At 41.2% G+C, this 21780-nt stretch overlaps 2 protein-coding genes across 4 annotated transcripts in view; both read right to left on the reverse strand.

The window, feature by feature from the left end:
- Positions 1–2571: 2571 nt before the first annotated feature.
- The window catches only part of pdzd8 (PDZ domain containing 8), a 60235-nt gene continuing 41026 nt past the window's right edge, over positions 2572–21780 (reverse strand). Inside the window, exons 4-5 of the mRNA XM_053633835.1 lie at positions 5935–6097; positions 2572–5657 (exon numbers count right to left, since the gene is read on the reverse strand). Coding sequence (XP_053489810.1) covers positions 3388–5657; positions 5935–6097 — 2433 coding nt within the window. The 3' untranslated portion in view covers positions 2572–3387. The remainder of the gene's footprint in view (positions 5658–5934; positions 6098–21780) is intronic.
- On the reverse strand, positions 14363–21745 carry LOC128613197 (junction-mediating and -regulatory protein-like). 3 transcript variants are annotated; one of them, XM_053633837.1, is made up of 4 exons: positions 21202–21220; positions 16573–16904; positions 16287–16411; positions 14363–15942 (listed from the first exon to the last, which is right to left on the reverse strand). In XM_053633837.1, the coding sequence occupies exons 2-4, from the start codon at positions 16849–16851 to the stop codon at positions 15918–15920; spliced, it is 429 nt and encodes a 142-aa protein (XP_053489812.1). In that variant the 5' UTR covers positions 16852–16904; positions 21202–21220; the 3' UTR covers positions 14363–15917. The 3 variants fall into 3 exon arrangements, 1 of the variants encoding a protein (XP_053489812.1); XR_008386843.1 differs by lacking the exon at positions 14363–15942 and having other exon boundaries at positions 16154–16904; positions 19508–21745; XR_008386842.1 differs by lacking the exon at positions 14363–15942 and having other exon boundaries at positions 16154–16411; positions 16529–21745.

Here is a 21780-nt window from a genome sequence, read left to right on the forward strand (position 1 = left end):
TTCCTCATCATGCTAATTGGCTAGTACACCTTTCAGTAATTGACAGACAAGCTACCAGGACTGAATAAATCTAGCCTAGTTTTATGTATGTGATGGAATCCAGTATAATCGTGCTAAAGAACACGGCTAGTAACCAATTAGCATTATAAAAATTTACAGCATCCAGCATTCATTATTATGCTAACGCTAATTAGCGCCTGCTAGCCACGCTGCCAATTTCGCCCATATAATTCATTTATATAAGGAACAAGACATAAGGAGCAAACTAACTTTGTATTTTTTTTTTTAAAGTAATTTATTTTGTATCTCAAGTGCATAAGCAAATATGATATGTCAGTGTGTAAAGTTCCTGCATCACGATACAAAGCTGTGCAGTATTTCAGCAGCTGTCCTTAAAACCACATTTAAAACAAAACTTTTTTTTTTTTTTTACTGGAAGCAAAGACGACAACAATAATAGTGAAAATAAACCAGCGTACTGTGCGTCATCAGAGAGGGCTGAGCTAGGGTTGAGTTTGCAGCGTCCATCTTCGTGTAGGCTATTTACAATAGAGCTAAGGCTATGCTTATGCAGGAAGTTTAAATCAGGTTTTTTTTCTTTTTAATTTCCCCTGTTCTGCATATCAAATCCAATCTTTTAAATTTCATACTGAATCCATATTCGATGGATGGCAGGAGGATCCGGAAGCTTGTGTACACACACAAATCGGGTTTGAAGAAACAGGCATGAAGAAGAAATCTGATTAAAACTGGCTGCTTAAGAAACATGACTCAGCTTCTGATGAGGACGACAACTCTTGCAAATATGTTTCACCACAATTAGCTTAGCCAAACACGATCATCACTGTGAGGAACACCTAAAGAGAACTTGAGAGATAGAGCCTCTGGGGTGTGTGGGGGGGTGTGTGTGTGGGGTGTGTGTGTGTGTGTGTGTGTGTGTGTGTGTGTGTGTGTGCGCTAGGAGGATGGGGTCATTGTTACAGCAAACAGCTACAAGGACACGAACAAAAACAAGAACGACAAAGCTTCCAGGAACGTTTTCCAGTGATGCTTTAGCCTCAGGCTAAAACAGGGCACACAAGTGTGTGAGCTGAATGTTGAGAGAGAGACAGAGAGAGAGAGAAATGAAAACAGCACAAAATTCTCTCCTATTTTCACCGATACTGTGATTGATCTATGAAAATATTGAGCAAAAGCCTACAGTAGAAACGGTAAAAATGGCTGAAATGGTAGTGGGACTGCTCTCCTCCTAACTACCAACCTCTTTTAATCCCTACACACGTTCCCATCAGTCCTCGTGTGCTTCGTTTGTGCATTTAAAATTACATCCACAAAAGGTTTTCAGTCCTCCAGGTCATTTTTAAAAAAAAGTCTAAGTGAAAGAAATTTCTTCACTCATCTGAAGAGCTTCATCACCTATGAGGATTAAATCAGCTCATGCGCCATATATACGTTCGGTGGTTTGAGAAAACCCATCTCATCTTACTGTAGAGCTCTGCAAACAACCAAAAAAAAACGAGAGAGAGAGAGAGAGTGAGAGAGAGAGAGAGAGAGAGAGAGAGAGAGAGAGAATCTGGTTTGGGCCAAAATTGAGGTTTTTTTTTGTTTTTTTAAATCTATTATACAACTTAACCATAAGTATATTTTACTATTTTATATTTATAAAAATTATACCATAAGTATATTTTTATATTAAACCATAAGTATATTTCAAATTGTTGTGGAATAGTTGTTATTTTTCTAAAGGTTTTCCCAGACCACCACGCACATCAGTTCAACAACTGGCTAAAAAGTGTTCAAGTGCCATTGGCTTAAAGCTACTTAAGTAATTAATCTGGAAGTTTTTTTTATTATTATTTATTTTTAAACAGATGATGTGCACTAGGTTTTGTTTTTGCTTTTTGAATTATTATTTTGTGTACTGCATTTTTCTATGCTATTTTTTTTTTTTTTGAGGCTAGAGTAAGACATCGATGGCCTCAGGAGTATGCTGATGCTTAACCAGGAGTAACAATCAGGACCTATTGTACAAAATTTTAGCATAGTAATGTAACGAAAAGAAGGAATCTTCTGTTAACACTACAGCATTATCCATCCGAGGCCTTCAGAGTGATTCATTCAGTGTTTTTTGTTTTGTTTTTTTTTCTGAATCCTTAGTCTACTACTATTGAACTGAAGACCAACGTAATGCTTTAAATGGACTGCAAAGATTTTCTACAGTTCTTTTGGAAATACATTCATTGGTATAAAATAATAATAACAATAATTAAGAAGAAGAAGAAGAAGAAATCAACTTCAAAAAGCAAAATGAAAAATTGGAGGCTCACCAACTGAGCATGCCGGCCCAATTAGCGAAATACCAGACAGGTCTGAAGGAAATTAAGCCTTGAAATTGTAAATGTAAAAGTTGCTACGCTTTCAAATGAAACCAAATGACAAACTCCAGATTGTATCATTTGGTTGGTTTCAAATGCCTTTTTGTGGAAAAAGTCTACCATCATGTTGATATTTTTGAAGGTGCAAACCAACTATTGTAGGGACATCCTGAAAAGACACAAAGAAAAAAAAAAATATTTCATCAAAATATATTATTACTTATAGCACGACATCCATCACAACATAAAATAAAACAGTAGTGATTTGTCACATTTGCTTGGCATTACTATTCAACATGACTGGAAAAAAAAAAAAAAAAGAAAAAACCATGGTCCCCAAAAAAAGGCATAATTACCTATAATAAATCCCTTGTAATTTAGCACAGATAGACATATTTAGAATAATTCAAAAAAAAAAATGAATACAGTAAAAAGTGCTCACATTTAGAGGACATGAAAATTGGGGAAAGAAAATACACAACACGGGGGTAGAGCTCCACATGGAACCAGTATTAAGGTTTACATTCTAGTACATGATTAAATCCTACTGGTAAGGAGCAGACGGTCAAAAGCAAAAAGGTGCAAAGCTCACAAGAAAGCAGGTCATCCTGGAATTCTTTAATTTTAAATATTACCAGTAACACTGATGCTACAAAATGGAGTCGCCCCTTGGAGCCTATCGTGTTTTATTACTACACAAAGTGGTGCATCCCGTTTCAGCCAAGACAGGAAAGCTTGGTCTGATCTACAATAATACGTATAACGTCCAATACTGATCTAAAAGTTTGATATTTGAAACATTGCATTGACTGGATCGGGACCAAAGTTGGGATAGGCTAAGAAAAAGACGTAAGCGGGAACAACCTCACAAAAAAAAATGAGAGAATTTTCATACACTTCTGGGTATCTCGTAAAATAACTTAGTTTGCCAGCCTCACATTCATAACCAATCCCAGTGCCAAACAGTCCCATACAGTCCCCAGAAACCCCACTCGTTTTGCACTTCTGTTCTCTAACGTGGTAATGCTTCCACACAGATCTGTTCCTCACTAATGTCATTTAGACTCTGTACATCCTCTGGGCTACAAACGTCACTGTCGTACACTTCTGCACCAATCAGGTCCTCCTCCAGAACCTCCAATTTTGACTTTGGAAAGCCGTGCTGTTCGGATGGCGAGGTCCCCTCCAAGGACTCTAGGTCCTCTATGCCGGCACGGTAGTGGATCATTAGCAGAGTCAAAGCCTGAAGCCGTTCACCTGACTTGACAAGAGCTGAAGTGATCAGGGCTTTGCGACGTGCATCAGTTGATTCCCTCTCTTCTGACATCAGTGAGTTGTTGTGCTCCAGCTCTTGGTCAATCTCCTGCTGGAGCTTATCCAGCATCAGTTCCAGCTTTTGCGATCGCTCATCTGTAGGGAGGCCACGGTACAGGTCCCGCCCGATCTCCTTGACTGCAATAAACACGCTGTCATCCAACCCTCCCTCTTTGCGTGCCAACTTTGTGCCACCACTGGTTGGTGGTTGTTTTGAAGGACTAGCCCCTGTGTACGTCTCGGTGTCACTGCTCTCATTGTCTGAGGTGTTGGGTGTGTGTTTTGGGGAAGGTTCTGCCACTCCGGGACCAACTTCTGCTGCCTGTTCTGCTAGTCTGGCTTTGGAAGCCTGCCTCAGGTTGAGTAGACGTGAGCTGGTGTTGATGATGTGCCGTGTAAGACCAGTGGTTGCCCGGTTGATAGTGGACTTTGCTTCAGAGTCTGCGCTTCGCCGTTCGGCAATCGACAAACAGAAAGGATGCTCAGCAAGACACTTCTCCTGGCACTTCTTGTGGCAGACGTAGGCACAGATGATGCACTGTGATGCAGCCTTGGTCCAAACCTTCTTTTTGCAGTAGTCGCACCAGGTGGGATTCTGAAACTGTGTGTCCTGAAAGTTGTGCCGAACCTCAAGCTGCATGGAGCTGTAATTGAGATAATCCCGGGTTAATGCCGGCATATGGTCCCTTTCTCGCTCACGTTCCTTTAGCTCTTCTTCTTGTAAACTCCCCTCCCTCTCAATAACCGCACTGGACAGGTCTGAGTCTCCCTCTCCCAGGTAGGCGAAGTTTAAAGTGATGTCTCCGTAGCACAGCTTCTCATTGAAGCCCTTGTGTGTGCTAAGATTACGAAGTGCTGTACGGCTGACGCTGGCCCTTGGTTCTGGGGCACACAAGCGGAAGGTGCTCTGGTATTCTGCAGATGAAATACACAAGCATTCCAGGGCTACATGCTCCAAATGCAAGCTAACATGGCCCAAGCATAAGAGACTGCCGAGCTTAAAGGGATCCTTGCACCAGAGTGCTACGTTAAGGTATTTATGGTTGCTTTCCACATCAAAGACTACCGAGGACTTGTTCCAGTGCCCATATCTATTGCGGAACAGAGCCTCAGATGACTCCCAGAGACTCTGCTCATCCATACTGTCTTTTAGGCTAGAGGCACTCTCAACGATTTTGTCTTTGATCAAATCTTGCTTACTGGTGATGGGGTTTGTTGGGAGTTCATCAGTGGACTCTACAGGTTTGTTTACAGGCTTTGGTTCAGGAGTTTTTGTCGGACTTCTTTCAGATGTAGGTTTTTCGCCATTGCTTGCAGCTGGAAGAGATTTTTCTGGGGTTTTCTCCACTACAGAGTCACTGCCTTCCATGTTTTGGGATTCACAGGATGTGGAAGGGGACGTCACTTTTATATGGGGCCTAGGAGGGACAGGCGGGCGCACGGGTGGAGGAGGCGGTGGCACTGTTGGCCTCTGTGGTGGCTCAGATGATTCTGTACTTTTGAGCAATGACTGCTTCGGTGACTCTTTAGGTTGGGGTTTGAGCGGCGATTGAAGGCCAGTCAAGTTGAGCTTGCGATTGAGTATTGGCGAGATGGTACCCAGGGGCTTGGAGGCCAGATTGGCCACAGTTTTTTTAGGGCTTTGGTTTACAGAGAGCAAAGTATCCTCTTTAGCTTCTGCAATGACTGGAGCTCCAGCTGATTTGGACTCCAATATCAGTTCTTCAAACTCCGAGTCATTATCTTTGCCATCAGTTATGTCCATGGTGGTAATGTGGGCTGGGTCCTCCTCATAACCCCCAGCCACAGGGTATGCAGGTTCTTCCAGGGGACCCAGGGTGTCCTGGAGGGGTCCCAAGCCGATGGTAGGCACCTGGTGTCTGACTGGTCTCTCGTACAGCACAACCACTCGATCTCCAGCTTGTTTTAGCAGCTTTGGCACTTGGACAGAAGATGTCACTTTGACTCCTATACAAACATGCAGAGAAAAATATAATGTAATTCATTAGAAAATGTTAACTTTATATCAATGATTCCTGATTGCAGTCAATAAGGATCCAATTAATAAGGACTGTAAACAATAAATTGCCTGTTCAGCCTTACACTAGTTCTCCAACAATGGTAGCTAAACAAAAAGGAATTATACATACCCTTTAAAGTTAAAAATTAGTTGTTTTTTTTTTTTTTTTACACTGCTCTTCCACTTTGGGCTTTGTTGCACAAATTCTGACATTATGACACCAACCTCCGATCGCAATTAAGCGATCTCCTTTCTGCAGGTCAGCCTGGGCAGCGGGGGAGTTGGGAGTCACCGTCTCGATGCTTACATGCACCACATCAACTTCTGTTGCTGGGACATGTCGGAACGTCATTCCCACGCTGCCATTCGGACCCTTAATGACCTCGGTCTAGAAAACAGAAAGTGTGATCATACAGATATGCCCAAAATGAAATTGAGGAATTCTGAGAATCTGCGTAATCACAACTAAAAAGCATCTGATTTGATGTTCTTTAATGGTGAACTGAATACAAAACTAAACTTGGAAGTGCTTTCTGCCTGCTGCTCAAGTACAAGATGACAGATATTGTTTTAAGACATCACAGTAGACCTACATGACAGCCCCAGTAGTTACAATCCCACGGGCGGGTGGACAAGTTTCTTTCTTTCAAGCAGAAAATACCGAATAATAATTACAGTGGGAGGATCCAAACTGTGAAAGGCACTCGCCACTCAAAGTAAAGCAGTCTTTTCCGCCACATATTAAACCTATCATGGTAATAAAACAATGAAGGCAGGAGTTACCAAAAGGGGCTCTACAATTACAGCAAATCCTTCTGTGTGGGCTTTAGGCACGGTGTTTGTCTGAGAGCCTATGGTGCACCTGGAGATATTCCAGCTAACATGTTCTGGGTTTCAGAAGTCCCACATACACTGATGCCAAGCTGAATGACGAACTTACTTAATGCTGCAAATACAGGTGGAAATGCACGTGTGGACAATTTAGCAGTTTGGAAAGATGGGGGGGGGGGGTGGTTGTGGGTGGGGGGTGAATCTATAATAAACCCTTACATTTTTAAAAAAGTTGTGTCTGATTCTCCTCTCTCTTACTTTTGCTGCATGATCGTTCCTCTACCTTTGGTGGGTGTGTATAAAAACGTTTCCTTCGTGCCTGCTTGGAGATGGATGACTGTAATTTTGTTGCTGTCATTTGTTATAATCTTGAGAAGGGCACTGATCAAGTTAAACAGGGAATGAAAAACCAGGCAATCTATGCACGCTGGCAAGCCTGCCTCTGATGAATGACTGAATCTTGGATTTTCCAAACGCAACAGAGAAAAAAAAAAAAAAAAAAAAATTTCAACAAACGCTACTGTTGTTTGCACTCCATGTCACTACTGAAATGTTAGTGACATGTACAGTGCCCTCCACTAATATTGGCACCCCTTGGTAAATATGAGCAAAGACGGCTGTGAAAAACTGTCTTTATTGTTTAACCTTTTGATCTTTTGTTCAAAATATTCACAAAAAAAAAAAAGAGTCTGCTGTCATGGATATCAAACTATTTCAAACACAACACAGGTTTATCCAAAAAAAATTAAAATAAATAAATATAGGTCTGCAACAACTATTGGCACCCTTTTGGTCAATACTTTCTGCTACATAGTCTTCTCCTACAATGCCTGATGAGGTTGGAGAATACATGGTGAGGGATCTGAGAGCGTTCCTCCATACAGAATCTCTCCAGATCCTTCACATTTCGAGGTCCACGCTGGTGGACTCTCCTCTTCAGTTCACGCCACAGCTTTTCTATGGGGTTCAGGTCAGGGGACTGGGATGGTCATGGCAGGATCTTGAGTTTGTGGTCAGTAAACCATTTCTGTGTTGATTTTGATGTATGTTTTGGATCATCGTCCTGCTGGAAGATCCACCCAAAACCACCTCTGGTGTTTATTACCAAAAAGCTCTATTTTGGTTTAATCTGACCGTAGAACCCGATCCCATTTGAAGTTCCAGTAGTGTCTGGCAGACTGAAGACACTCGAGTTTGTTTTTGGATGAGAGTAGAGGCTTTTTTCTTGAAACCCTTCCAAACAACTTGTGGTGATGTAGGTGACTTTGGATTGTATTTGGATCGTTGGAGACTTTCTGACCCCAAGACACAACTAACTTCTGCAATTCTCCAGCTGTGATCCTTGGAGATTTTTTGGCCACTCGAACCGTCCTCTTCACAGTGCGTTGAGACGATATAGACACACGTCCAATTCCAGGTGGATTCATAAAATTTCCACTTGACTGGAACTTCCTAATTATTGCCCTGATGGTGGAAATGGGCATTTTCAATACATATGCTATTTTCCATTTTTTGAAGCTCAACAACCTTTTGCTGCACATCACAGCTACATTCCTTAGTCTTACCCATTGTTATGAATGACTAAGGAAATTTGGCCTATGTGTTGCCTCATATTTATACCCCTGTGAAACAGGAAGTCACGGATGAACAAAAATTAAGTATCAATAGGAATATACTTCAAATATATATATATTTTTCCCCTCATATGAATTCATAGGGGTGCCAATAATTCTGTAATGTCTAATGCTTGTAACCTAAAGTTTCTCCACACTTTTTTTCTGTTAATGGTGACGACCACTGTCCAGGGTACTGTCTCAGTGAGTAGCCATTCACATTTATTAATTTGCTCAAAGCAACACTTCTGCAAGGCAAGTGTTGCAGAATTTTTCGACTTGTTCCCCTGCTCTGTAAAAGATCTCCTCTCATGTTCAACTGCATCATTCTCATTGCTCACGTTTGATCAGCGATTAAAACAAAGACTCGGGCAATAAAGAAAAATGAATGAAGAACATTTTTGCTTGAGACTGTGGCTGGTCGTACTACAGCAAACTCTTTGTTTCTCGAATAGTCGAGAAAACGTGGGATAGAAAAGCTGCAATCCATGCAGCACTTTCATCCGTGACTGCCTTCACCAATCTCCAGCGAGCTTTCTTCAAATCACAGCTACTAGATCAAAGTCCGGTGTGTGAACACGGCAGAACAGCACAACATGTCCTTTTGTTTCTCCAATTCACAGCAATTTAACGTATAATGCACCCCACAGCGGGTCAATCTGACCTGTCGAGCACTCGTCTACCCGTCCAATTCTGGAGCTCTGTTTTACAGGGTTGAGGACAGACTGTTTGGTCGCACGTGTCCTGAAAGTCATTTGACCTAAATTAGGGATTCGGTAGCCAGGGTTTGGTGTGTCTACACTCTTCTCTCAAACAAAGACGACGACTTTAACTTTAAAAGTTCTCTTCGACACCACGATCAAGATATACGCGAATACAAAAATAAAGCAGTGCGCCGGTGTACCAATATAAAAACCACTACAACTTCATGCACACTTACAAGCCAAAAAGAATCCCATGGAAAACCTCAGAACATTTGAAAAACACAAGCGGAAAAGTAACACTTTTTATTATTATTTTTCCCAACACACACACACACACACCATTCAGCCCGTGAGATGGAGAAATGATTTGACAGATATTTTTCTGACACAAGAACAAAGCGGAGACACTGAGCAGCAATTATGGATGATTTGGGAGACTGAGCAGCTACAGGATAATCACACAACCACAAAATGTGTGTGTGTGTGTGTGTGTGTGTGTGTGTGGGAGAGACAGAGTGTTTAGTGCAGGTAAACGGATGTTGACATTGCTCTGGCTGGTTCATGATGATGTGACCCATGCGTCAATTTATGCTTCAGCTCACCACACACACGCACTCGGCACTTGCCCACATGACAAAACCATACATCGATAAGAAAATTCAGAATATTGATCCTGGTCATGTGTTTTTACGAATATGAAAAACCCTGGCGACAGACCACACACTCACACAAGTTTGCCTTACAATTCATGTAAGGACCTCCCATTGGCAGAATTATTAATGTGGCTAATTAATGCTGTGCTACAACTAAATCTAAAAAATTTTATTTTTTTTTTGAAGACCAGCCAATTGTCCCCATGAGGTCAAAACTCTCCTCTACTTCTGGAGATATTTGGTAGCCACTAAGACATGAAGACATGCACGCAATAACAATAAAAAAGTAAATATTTCGTCTCTTCTTGGTTCAAAATTAAGGATGTCGTTTTTGTAATTACGTGGAGCAGCCAAATGACATTCAGCCAAACATTCACACGTGGACGGAAAACCACATCGTTCATCCGTCTCCAGTTTTTCACTCCTCAGAAGCATTAACGTCTAGTTCCCTTTCTCTCTTGCTCTTTCTCTCTCCCTCACACACACACACATACATACATACAACTACAAAACACACACAGTGCACGCTTGGACGGACTAACATTGCCTCTAAACCGAAGGCAGAAGCATCACTTGTCTTTGTGCACTCAGACAGGCAGGTAGAGTGAGGTGACTGACAAATTACCCTGGAGAGAGCCCAAGCAAGTCATCAAACATCAGCCATCCTCTCTCACATATACAGTGCCCACTCGTGAGCGCTCCAAGCCTACGAACAGACAAACGTCACGGAATGTGTTTCTACCAGCGCCCGTGCCAGCTGTGTGCAGACGTGCGAGGTGCGTTTCTGCGTAAAGCCCACGCTCGACTCTGCATGGTGACAGACGCCCATTGAAGCCATTGTACGAGGACGCCAGTTGTCTTGTGTGTACACCTGTCGCTCTTTTCCTCCCTCCATCTCTCTTCTCCCTCACAGAGATTAGCATATGCGAGTGTTCATTTTGGGGTAGAGAGATAATCTCAATTGATTTTGAAAAAAAAACATGAACAAACCTATAAGAAAATCGCACACATACAAAACCTGGTACAATGACAGTGTGCATGTGTGTGCGCGCGTGAGCATAGAGGAGGACAGATTAGATTGTTTCCATATGCCCGTTTTGATAAAGTCCGAAACACAAAAAGCAGCCCCTCATCTGATAAGCAAGTGTCAACATTAGAACAAAATCAGCCTCTTGATCAGCGCAAACAAGGGTGAAAATGAGTGTTAGATAACGAGCGCCAGTGCTCCTGACTACACAAATAGCAGTTTGGGGAAACAGATTATCCTCAAACACGCTTTCTATGTTGGAAAATTACAAAGCTCATTATGTCTAGTCTGAAACTAGAAGCTTGTGTATATTTAAAAAAAATAAAAAAAAAAATAAAAAAAGAGAGAAAGAAAGAAAGAAAACAGAAAACCGGACTGATGTTCCAAATGTACAAATCCAAGTAGCGTAAAAAGACAAAACTGACATTTTGGTGATTTATTTCATGTTCTATCTTTTTAAAGCAGTAAACAGGACACTTGCTTTATAATATAGGCAAACAAAGTGTGTGTTTTTCGGATAAAAGAGCCAGAAATCAGAGCGAAGTAACGAGGAAAAACTGCAGAGAAGAAAAAGACGACAAAATCTACATTAGTTCATTTTACTAACACTGGTGACTTGATGTATTTCCTTTTATGAATTGCATTGTATTTGATAGAAGAAATAAAATACTTGGTTCATGCTGTTATCGAAAGCAGGGCGGTCCCAACGAGAAACGAAGCAATTTCACAACACTTGTATTAAAAATATTTCATTTATTAACCCTTTATCGCATGGTGTTGCCGTACGGCAACAATTAATTGATCACCAATTTCCTGATAGGCAATAATAAAAAAACTACTCTCTTCCCTACGTAACTACAAAACGAGGGCTTTAACTTTGACATAAAAATTTTTTAAAAAAGGCGTCACATGATAGAGCAAGTGCTGTTTGTACTTTCCTTTCCTACAATCAAATGGTATGGTGAAGGACGTCATCACAGGGCTCTCAAAATGTCATACATTTTTCAATAATTAGGCAAAACTACTTAAAGGAAAAAATTTGAAACACTATATGAGATAACTTAAAATTTTTTGTCATTGAAGCACGTTTATACATTTTGGGATGCGATAAAACTGTTGTAATTTCAGACATTTTTACAATTGCACCTTATTTTCGAAAATTTATGCTTCAAAAAAGCATTTAGAAGCAACGAAAGAATTTAAAAAAAAAAAAAAAAAAAAAGATACTTCACCCAAAACAGGTTTGGATCTAATTTTTGTATGTATTTTGAGTGAGGAAATCCATCCACATACTATTTAATTACAACTGTAAATTCCTTTCTAGAAGTAGTAACTTACATGCTGATTAGATGGCAGAAAAAAAAAAAAAATCTCTGCAAATTTTTGACTACATGATACTTTCCACCATGTCACACTCAGTGCATTTACATGGACAACAATAATCCACTATTAACCCGATTAAGACGATACTCTGATTAATAAACAAGCATGTAAACAGCAATTTTTAATTACCTTAATCCGATTAAGGTCACACTCGAAGTAAACACAAATCGAATTGAGACAGACTATTCCTGTTTTAGTCGCATTATCGACGTGTATTACAGACATATAAAGGCCTTAATCACACTGTTGACGTCGTGTGGGAGTTTTCACCGCATTTTGCGACAGGACACGATCACACACGGCAGCGCTCAACCGTTTGACGGCAAACAAGAGAGCACGGCTGCGTCCCAAACCGCGTACTTGCCTACTACAGACCTGTCGTAGGAGAAATATATGTATCTCGACTACTATATAGACGGTAAGTACGCGGTTTGGGACGCAGCCCACGGCTTCAAGCAGTCGTCTATTCGCACGTACAGCACGACAAATAATTAACCGCACTTGAAGCTTTCGTAAAATTAAAAATAAAAACACCCAAAACTGTATACGGTACCATAACGAAGACCAACTGTATGTCGATATGTGAAATTCTGGAGGGAACGTCGGACGGCGTGGCGCGGTGACGTAATGACGTGTGCTGTTAATCCATCTCTGTTCTATAACACGTAAAACAGGAACAGGAAAGGAATATTCTAAAAGCGACTCATGTAAACACCTTAATCAGAATATTGTCTTATTCAGAATAAGGTCAATATTGAGATGACTGCTGTCCATGTAAACGTAGTCAGATGATACTTTCCACCATGTCACATTGTTGCCATACGACAACAATTTACCAACTACTACTTTATCCATAGTAGTTTCTTTTCGTGTTGGGGAACGTCCGCAAAACACGTTAGACCCTGTTATCCCTTACATTATAACAGCTATTAACTCACGAGCCTGTCTTTTTTCCTCTCTCTCTCTCTCTCTCTTTAAAGTTATAAAACAGACAGAATCCATTTGTTATTAGCCATAGATTATGTGGAGCATCCGCTATATAAAAAGTCCCTGTTTATGAGCTGATACTATAGAAATCATCAGAACGAGTGTATTAATATAACCTGTGATTTGTGCCGTTATAGAAAACTCTATTGACAGAAATGTCTAAAAGGCAAAGAGTTAACGAATGAGGAAAAACAAAAACCAGATAATATTCCCTTCTCAGATTTAACATTTCTATTCGGCAGTAATACAACGAACGCGCTCTCCCATGGCTTCTTGACAGCAATTCTCCTATTCTATTCGCTCTGTCGCCAAATCTGTCCATTTATTCCTTTATTCGCCAGGTTTATCTGAGGTCTGAGCTAAAGAGACAAGCTAACCAGTTTAAAATCGATTGCAGGAACGCACACGCCTGACTCACTTGTTCGGGTGTCGACGAGAAACAACACCGACACACGGAGACAAAAGAGCAGTGCGGTGGCTTGTAACTTGGTCTCACAAAACGCCGAAATTGTGATATGTTTTGCATGAAAAGATTAATTATATTAGCAAAAAAAAAAAGGAGTGGCACACAACTGCAATTCACAGGGTACTGGCAGGCAAGAACTGAGAACCACCAGAGCGCTAAAACACAAAGCTACATTCATCAATCACTTCATGGATTAAAAAAGAAAAAGAAAAAAAAAGAAAAAGCACACACACACACTATTTTTTTAGAGTTGGATGTAAGGCTTTACAAAGTAACGCGTTACTGTATTCTAATGACTTTTTATGATAACGCATTACATTTTAAATAAATGTAAAATAAATCACCTTTTGTGCGGTTGCCAGGCGCGAACCTGGCCTAGGCACTGGGGGCTGTAGTCCTAAAGATTTTTTTTCCTTTACCCCCGAATAATTCTCCATTGAATACTGGAGCGGTTTGTCATTACATAACTGAACGTCAGTAAAAGAAGACGGCGACGTTGGAATTTTATATCTTCTGTGAACGGAGGAGAGACCAATCGGACAGGAAAATACATGGAAACACTCGAGTTTTATTGGCTGAAGGTCTCTCGATTCTGAGAAACGCTAGCTCATACAGTCAGGGGGAAAACGGATATGGGTTGAAACCGAAACAGTAACAGCGTCTGATGCTGAGCAGGAAAACAAGCTGTGTCTATATGAGTTCCAGTTTACATGAACATGATCTGAGCAGAGCATAAGTTAAGTTAATGTACTTTACATGGCACTGTAGCAGCTAAACCCATACAGTGATTGCTTAGCTGTGCCTCCTCTTGGCTAGCGACACCAAACTAGCCTAGTTAGAAAAGTTTTATATTTTATCGGTCTGGTAATCCTACAAACGCTGACAAGTTTTGAAAGTAACGTGAAAGTAAAGTACTCTGATGACTTTCTACACGCAGGAACCAATAACGTAATCAAACTGAAATTGTAAAGTCTGCTGTTGTGGATTACTTCTTTTTTTTTTTTTTTTTTTTTTTTTTTTTTTTTTTTGAGTATGTCACCCAAAACCAAATTAGCAACCACTATTTATGACCGTGATGTTAATTCTTCAGAGTAAGTCTAGAGGCTGTCCAGAAAACACACAAGCAAGCAAGCACGCACACACGTACGTCACACGTGTGGTCAGGTTCACTGGATGAACGTAGTAGGGCAGCGCAGGCCAGCAAACCACCCTCGTGCTCTCTCAGTGCGCTGGACTTAATCTAATCATCTGGCACATGTCAAAGAGATTAGTGTTTGAGTATAGGGTAGCAGTCCCCCTGGGGCGTGTACACACACACACACACACACACACACACACACACACACAAACACACACACACAAACACACACAAAACCTCAAAAAAAAAGAAAAGAAAAAAAAAAGACATACCCACAGACGTTACATGAACAAAAACCACACACAAAACAATATATTATGTATCATTTCATTAAAAAGCAGGGAGGAAAAACACAAAAATCAGAAGGGTACACACAGTGTACCTAAAGCAAGAGTTCGTGTTAAAAGCTACGTTGTACGTATGTTCGTGCACACGACCTTCTGCCACCTATCTACGAGGTTTCTTAACCTTTAACATTCATATAGAAAAGAAGGGAATCAACAAAGTAGTAAATACTTTTGTCCACCATTGTGTTCCACCTCTCCTTAACGGTGCAATGGAAACACAGGGTATGTTTACACCTGCAAAAATCAGATTCTGGCAATCCCAGTTTGCATGCACTTAATCCTCTGGGTCTAGACGTGTTGGTCAATCATAAGACTTTTTTTTTTTCCCGCCTAACGCTTAACATGAGAATATTTATAGCTGTTTTGACAACCTACCAATAAACCCACTAAAGATGATGGACCCGATGCAAAATTTCAACATTCTGCAGCGTCAAAAAACAAACAAACAAACAAACAAACAGATTTGTTTTATTGGCAATTTATGGGAAAAGGGAACTGCTTAGAAAAAAAAAAAAAAATATTGCACCATCGCCATTTCATGGGCTTAGTATTGGATTAACTATATACTCTTCATGCTGAAAACCCCCCAAAAGATCATCGCATTAAAAGGTATACCTGCAGTGAATAACCGGCCCAACAATCTAAATAAATCAACAAATAAATAAATAAATAAATAAGATTAGCCTATTGTAGATCGAATGGTATGAAATCCCCCAAGTTAAATTCATTAAAAAAATTTTATATGACCACATGAACAATCAGAACAGCCTGATAATAATAATAATAATAATAATAATAATAATAATAATCAGATTATTAGTGTGCATGTAAACCCACTCATTGTTAGAGATTTGGTACAGTAAATTAGATAATTGGTAGGAAAGACGGATATCCAGGTTTCATCCTCTACAGTAACTGAATAAACCTTGAAGCTAGTCATGAACAGGAAGTGAAGTTGCAGAAGCAGGAAGTGGATTAATATGCGTCATTTCAGGTGTCTGGTCCAAGTCGGACGTGCCACATTGACTGCAGTCATAGCTGCCCTTTCCTTTTTAGTGCTTAATTCAATCTCCTCCGTCTCATCCTGCTCTCCACAAACACACAAGCGATTACGCAGACATACAGTATTCACATGCGAGTGTGTTCACACACACACACACACACACACACACTTACTTTAATGCAATATCGTTTTTGGTTTGATGCATTTCATATTTATATATATATATATATATATATATATATATATATATATATATATATATATATATATATATATAAATAAAATATAATGTAGGAAATTATACAAGTAATCCAGGATGCTGAATGGACCCAAGCTTCTATAATTACATTTGATGTTTTGAGGGGGGAGGAAAAAAAAAAAAAAAAAAAAAAAAAACAACAAAACACACATCTCATATATTATACCCTGTGATTAGATTTTTCTCAAACGTCCATTCACCAGCAGCCTTGTTCCGGGAAAAGAAGAGCTCCGATTCAAAGGCAGGAACGCAGGTCTCATTGCCCACTATTTGAATTTTCATGTTGGCGCTCTGCTTTGTGAGAGCAGAGAACTCTTTTCACCGAGCGTCGCACAAAAGCAGGGGTCGTTATGGAGACAGGGATATTAAAATTTCTTTAAATAAATAAATAAATAAATAAATAAGCACCCCCTCTCATTTATGTTCGGAGGTTGGAGAGCTCCTTTACCCACCGATCCGTTTTTAGCGCCCTCATTGTTGCTCGCCGGCAAAACAGCCGAGTGTTCATCTGCATACGGTGTACGGCGGGGCAAACGAGGGCCTGGAGGAGGACAAGGAGGAGGAGGACGAGGAAGAGGAGGAGGAGGAGGAGGAGGGAATGAAAGACAGAGAGGTGTAGGTGGAATATTAGAGCTCCTGCTATCAGCACTCCTAAGCACTTCAGGTTTCTGCCAAAAGGACAGGAGAAGGATGCTCGGTCTCCTTATCGCTGTGACATTTAGTTCGTCCATTTCGGAGTCGTCTTAAGCTCCCTCTTGCCAGTCACTTAAAATCAGGTTTGTATCTTCACAACGAGAGAGAGAGAGACACAAATCTCAGTCGCTTTCTAAAGCTGAGTCGTAATCGACAGGTGACATTTACCTTCAGAAAACGATTGGCAACGTATGAAACATACAAAAAAAAAAAACCTCTTCAAGAGCTGGACGGGTGAAAACGTTGCTATGGAATTAGGGAGAAGATGGAGTATGTTGTTACGGTACAGTGAAAACGGATGCAATTCAGAGCTGGTTGCATAACTCGACAGTACGCAGGTATGAGAACGCCAGGGTCCGAGTGCAAATTTATCCTGCAATCTATTGCACTCGAGGGAAAGAAAGAAAAAAAAAACACTTGCGAGAAAGAAAAGTGCAACGGGACGTCATTCAACTTGAAATTCCTGTCCTCTGATAAACACACTTAATGTCACGACAACAAGGAGACACGCATTCAACAGTAAACATAATTCTATTGATTTTACTAATGAGATCGAACCATTGTGGCCAAAAATGTTCTATTTGTAGTGCTTTTTTTTTTTGTTTTTTTTTGGGGGGCGGAAGACTATCTGAACTGCCGAAACTGCAATCGTTTCCGCAGTGATGTTTGTTGGTAAACGAGACGTTTTAGCTGCACTCATGAATCGACGAGGGCTTCGGACGAACGCGCGTCGCGATGAGGTCACGTGACGCGCCCAAATCCGCATAAAATACAACGGATCGGTCTCTCAAAGAGGGATTAGTACTTATGCAAAAGGGTGAGGTTAGAAATTCCGTCCGAATCCTAACCGCCAACCCACACAACACTGTACAGAACACCACGAAACACACTTATACAGCCCGAAACACACCGAGTTGTCTCTACCTCCTGGACTTTAGGCTTGACTCCGCCCAGGTAGGAGAAAACAGATCATATGGGATCATTTTGCCACACTCCATAGATGTAATTAATACACCAGCAACTTTCTTTCATTATTGAGAGGGTTTGTATGAAAGGAAGCTGATACATCACTAGGAAAGACGCACTGGCTTTCTAGACCCATCTTTTGTACTGACTTTATGCTTTGCACGGAGTGGATTTCAACGTCAAAAGGCTTGGTCTTCTATCGGAGTGTACCACAAATCATTTCCATAGATGCCACAATAAACCATAAACGTTTACCATAGATTACCATACCACAGCCGTGACCACAGCTCCACCATCACCATCATCATCATCATCGTGTCAATCAAAGCCAAAAGAACTCGATCAGAGCTCCAGCTGCTTCCTGCCTCCCTTCGCCTCCCCATCGTTCTCTCCATTCCAGCAGCAGATCCGAGGCCCCCTGCCACCACTCGCGCAAAAAGCAATAAAGTGCATAAAAATGAGATTTAGTCTCAGCACACTTCAGCCTGGATCAAACAATAAGAGGGCAGAGAGAGACCAGCTGCCTGTCGGAGAAATCGGCCATAAACAGCAATCAGCTAAAAATACAGCCTGCTCCTCACGCGCTCCCGAAACTCAGTTACACCAGTTTCATTGCCTCGCACAGCAGGTAGAAACAAAGGATATTGACAGTAACCATCACAATAACTTAAGGGGACCAATTTATATCAAGTACTTCTTACACAAAACACAGTCTACTTGTCCGGGCGTGTACTAGCGTTTTAAAACATGGCGCAAAAAAAAAAAAAAAAAAAAAATCCAGTTAAAGTAATAGACGTTAAATAAGTTGGGAAAAATTTGCAACGAGATCCGTGTTTAGCGGGAGAACTTTATTAACTAGATCACCTTTAAAATGGGATGTAAACATCACTGTGGGTCAGGTGGTAGAGCGGGTGGTCCACTAACCATAGGGTTGGCGGTTCGATTCCCGGCCCACGTGACTCCACATACCGAAGTGTCCTTGGGCAAGACGCTGAACCTCAAGTAGCTCCCGATGGCAAGTTAACGCCTTGCATGGCAGCTCTGCTACCACTGGTGTGTGAATGGGAGAATGAGAACCAGTGTAGAACCGCGAAGGTTAAAAAAGTGCTATATAAGTGCAGACCATTTATGTAGGGTTGTTCACACTTTAATTAAACTCATTTAGGACGCACCACGCCAAAAGCTGTGGTTAACCGATAACCGATCTCCGGCCCACACGAATACACCGGTCACGATTTTGCGTCCAGTGATGATCCGTGCGACTCTGGAAAAGGAACCGTCACATTACACCCTGTTTCAAGCTTCACGGAACTCTAAGCGCTAAATATCAAACTGACCCACTGACGGTGACCACGCCTTAAAAAAAAAAAAAAACTTATACCATGAGCTAAAAGTATGTACTCCTTTTTGTGAAGAAAGACGCATATTACTGAGTGTGTAGCAAAAATAGTACGCAAGTACTGGGACATGCTAACACGTCGTGTAACGGAGGAGAACGTCGTTGCCTAGTTACGCACGCCGTCACCGTAAACAAACTCCTCGTCGCATTGCGTTATAAAACGTACGTCATTTAATTTCCCGTTCCCTTGATTTCTTTCTTTATTTAAATGTATAATTTTTTAAAGTGATAAACATGGTACTCTTTTTACACAACATCCGCAACATTAATCTTACGTGACGATAAAAAAAAAAAAAACGTCGGTTAGTGCTTAACAGTCAAGTTCTTACGCTTATGACGCGTCACAGACGTTACACTCGTCCGCCAGGTTGGATTCGGGTGAAGCAAATCGTCACAAAAGCTCCTCCTCCTGCACTCGCGCAAGGATCTGTGGGTAATATTAGCTGAAAAAGTGTCCACGGATCCACGCTTGGAAAACCTACAGGAAATAGTAGACCATCCGGGTACCTTCGGGATACTCGTTTGAATATACTACGATCTGGGGCGTGCTAATTCTAACCTCGGGTGGTATTTAGGACGGATAGTAGGCGAATTGGGACGCAGCAATAATGATGAGTCTGGTCTGTGTGTGTGTGTGTGTGTGTGTGTGTGTGTGTGTGTGTGTTTTCCTGGCAATGCTGGACGGGTTTCTTTTCAGCTCGCACTCAGCTAGATTCAGGTTGCAGGTAGCGTTATGTGTACAGGGTGTGTTTCTGGCCTTGATTAGGTTGGTGCGCGTGTTGCGTCAGGAGTGATGTTAACCGAGCTGGACGTTTTAGATGAATGGATCCATCTTCAGCCACTCAGGCGTATATAAAGCTCACTCAAGCTGACATTCAGCCTGTAGGGCTGGCTGTAGTTTCAGCTCCTTCATACTGTAACCAAAACACAACAACATCTGTCACATGTAGCACTGATTTCATTAGCTGAAGGACTCGAACCGTAGCGACCGACAGCGTGATACGTTTTATAGGACGCAGGAAACATATTGCAACCTTCTTGATCTAGTGGAAACGTCTTCGATTAGGTGGTTTTGAGACTCGCTCACGAGGGATTCGTTAACGACCTGCGGCTTCTCACGGAACTTCTGTTTACTCGGGGGATCTTAAATAAAAAGGTACATGTTTACTTGAGATCCCGAGCTTGTTGAGATGTTACCATCATGTGCTGTCGCGAAAGGACAAGACGTGCTACAAATCAGGAAATGTGAGTAATACGGTCATCGCGTGTCACATCCTGCACCTAACCAGCTGTTCGGTCAGAGCTAGAGAGATGGACAGAAGGAATCAATACACACACACACACACACACACACACACACACACACACACACACACAGGGAAGAAGAGGCAAACAAATAGCCTCAGAGTGTTTACACGCAGCAAAGAGCTCCTACAATACACACACACCTTCTTACTTAAATAACATGCTCTCGCACAAATGCTGGGTGCTCTGTTTTGTGTCAACTGTTCCTCCTGTACATACGTGCTCTTGTTTGGGGTGTGTGCGTGTGTGTGCGTGTGTGTGTGTGTGCATGCATTCGGTATCAATCAACAGTACTTAATGTCACAGTGTGGCAACCATCCAACAGCAAAAGGTGAAAAGATCACCACCACGGAGCCGGATTCCCACATCACGGTCACGCACATAGCCCAGAACGTTCTCCTCTCTCTCTCTCACACACACACACACACACACACACACACACACACCTCCCTCCTGTGGTCCATGCAGGATGTTCTCATGGGTGGTGGTATGATTTTAAAGACCTCACACAGACATACAGTACACTCGGTAAACGTCTGTTAAACTTCTCCCAGTTTTGTTAATGAAATTCCACGAGCAGTAAAACTCATTAAAAAGTCATTAATTAATTAATTAATTAATTAATTAAAAACCCGAACCGCAGTTCTAAAAGTCGCCACTACGGAAGATTCGAACAACCCAGCTAGCAAACAAATAAACAAACAAACGATTTAAACACCATTAACAATGTGCTCGAAGTCTCCAGTATGGAAGATTCAGACGCACAAGTAGATGAATTAAAAAAATAAATAAATAAATGAATACGCAAACAAATCAAAGAATGACGGAACAGTTCCAGGCAACAAAAAACAAACAAACGAACAAACAAACAACATTAAAAATGCTGTAGAACTTCTCCACTGTGGAAGATTGTGATAAATAAGTAGACAAACGAACGAACAAACAAACAAACAAACTCTAACAGATTTAGAAATCCACTATGGAGGAGTTAAACGAACAAACAAATAAAAACAGAAGCACAGTTATGAAAACCAGGGAAGCTGTACGATCGAAGAACACTGTTGCTAGGCAACTGATATACACAGACACTACGCGTACGCTAGCGTAATGACTACAGCTAACGATTTAGGTGACAGCACAGAAGAGACAAATCAACATTTCCCTCATGCGTGCTGGTGAATGACTATGAAAAGACCTTTTATGTTTAAAAATGCTGCTGTAAATTACACGCAGCATGGAGAAACCGCGCAGCTTGAACCGTGCACGCTTTAATCGCACGTACAAAACGTAAAGCTGT

This window comes from Ictalurus furcatus, chromosome 9 (assembly GCF_023375685.1).
Source record: "Ictalurus furcatus strain D&B chromosome 9, Billie_1.0, whole genome shotgun sequence".
NCBI lineage: Eukaryota > Metazoa > Chordata > Actinopteri > Siluriformes > Ictaluridae > Ictalurus > Ictalurus furcatus.

Coding starts and splice junctions, on each gene's coding strand:
- LOC128613197 (XM_053633837.1), bottom strand. CDS start 16,851: ATGGACGAACTAAATGTCACAGCGATAAGGAGACCGAGCATCCTTCTC. Junction 16,412..16,572: donor AGGGCGCTAAAAACGGATCG/GTGGGTAAAGGA, acceptor CTCACAAAGCAG/AGCGCCAACATGAAAATTCA. Junction 15,943..16,286: donor GAGAAAAATCTAATCACAGG/GTATAATATATG, acceptor TGTGGAGAGCAG/GATGAGACGGAGGAGATTGA.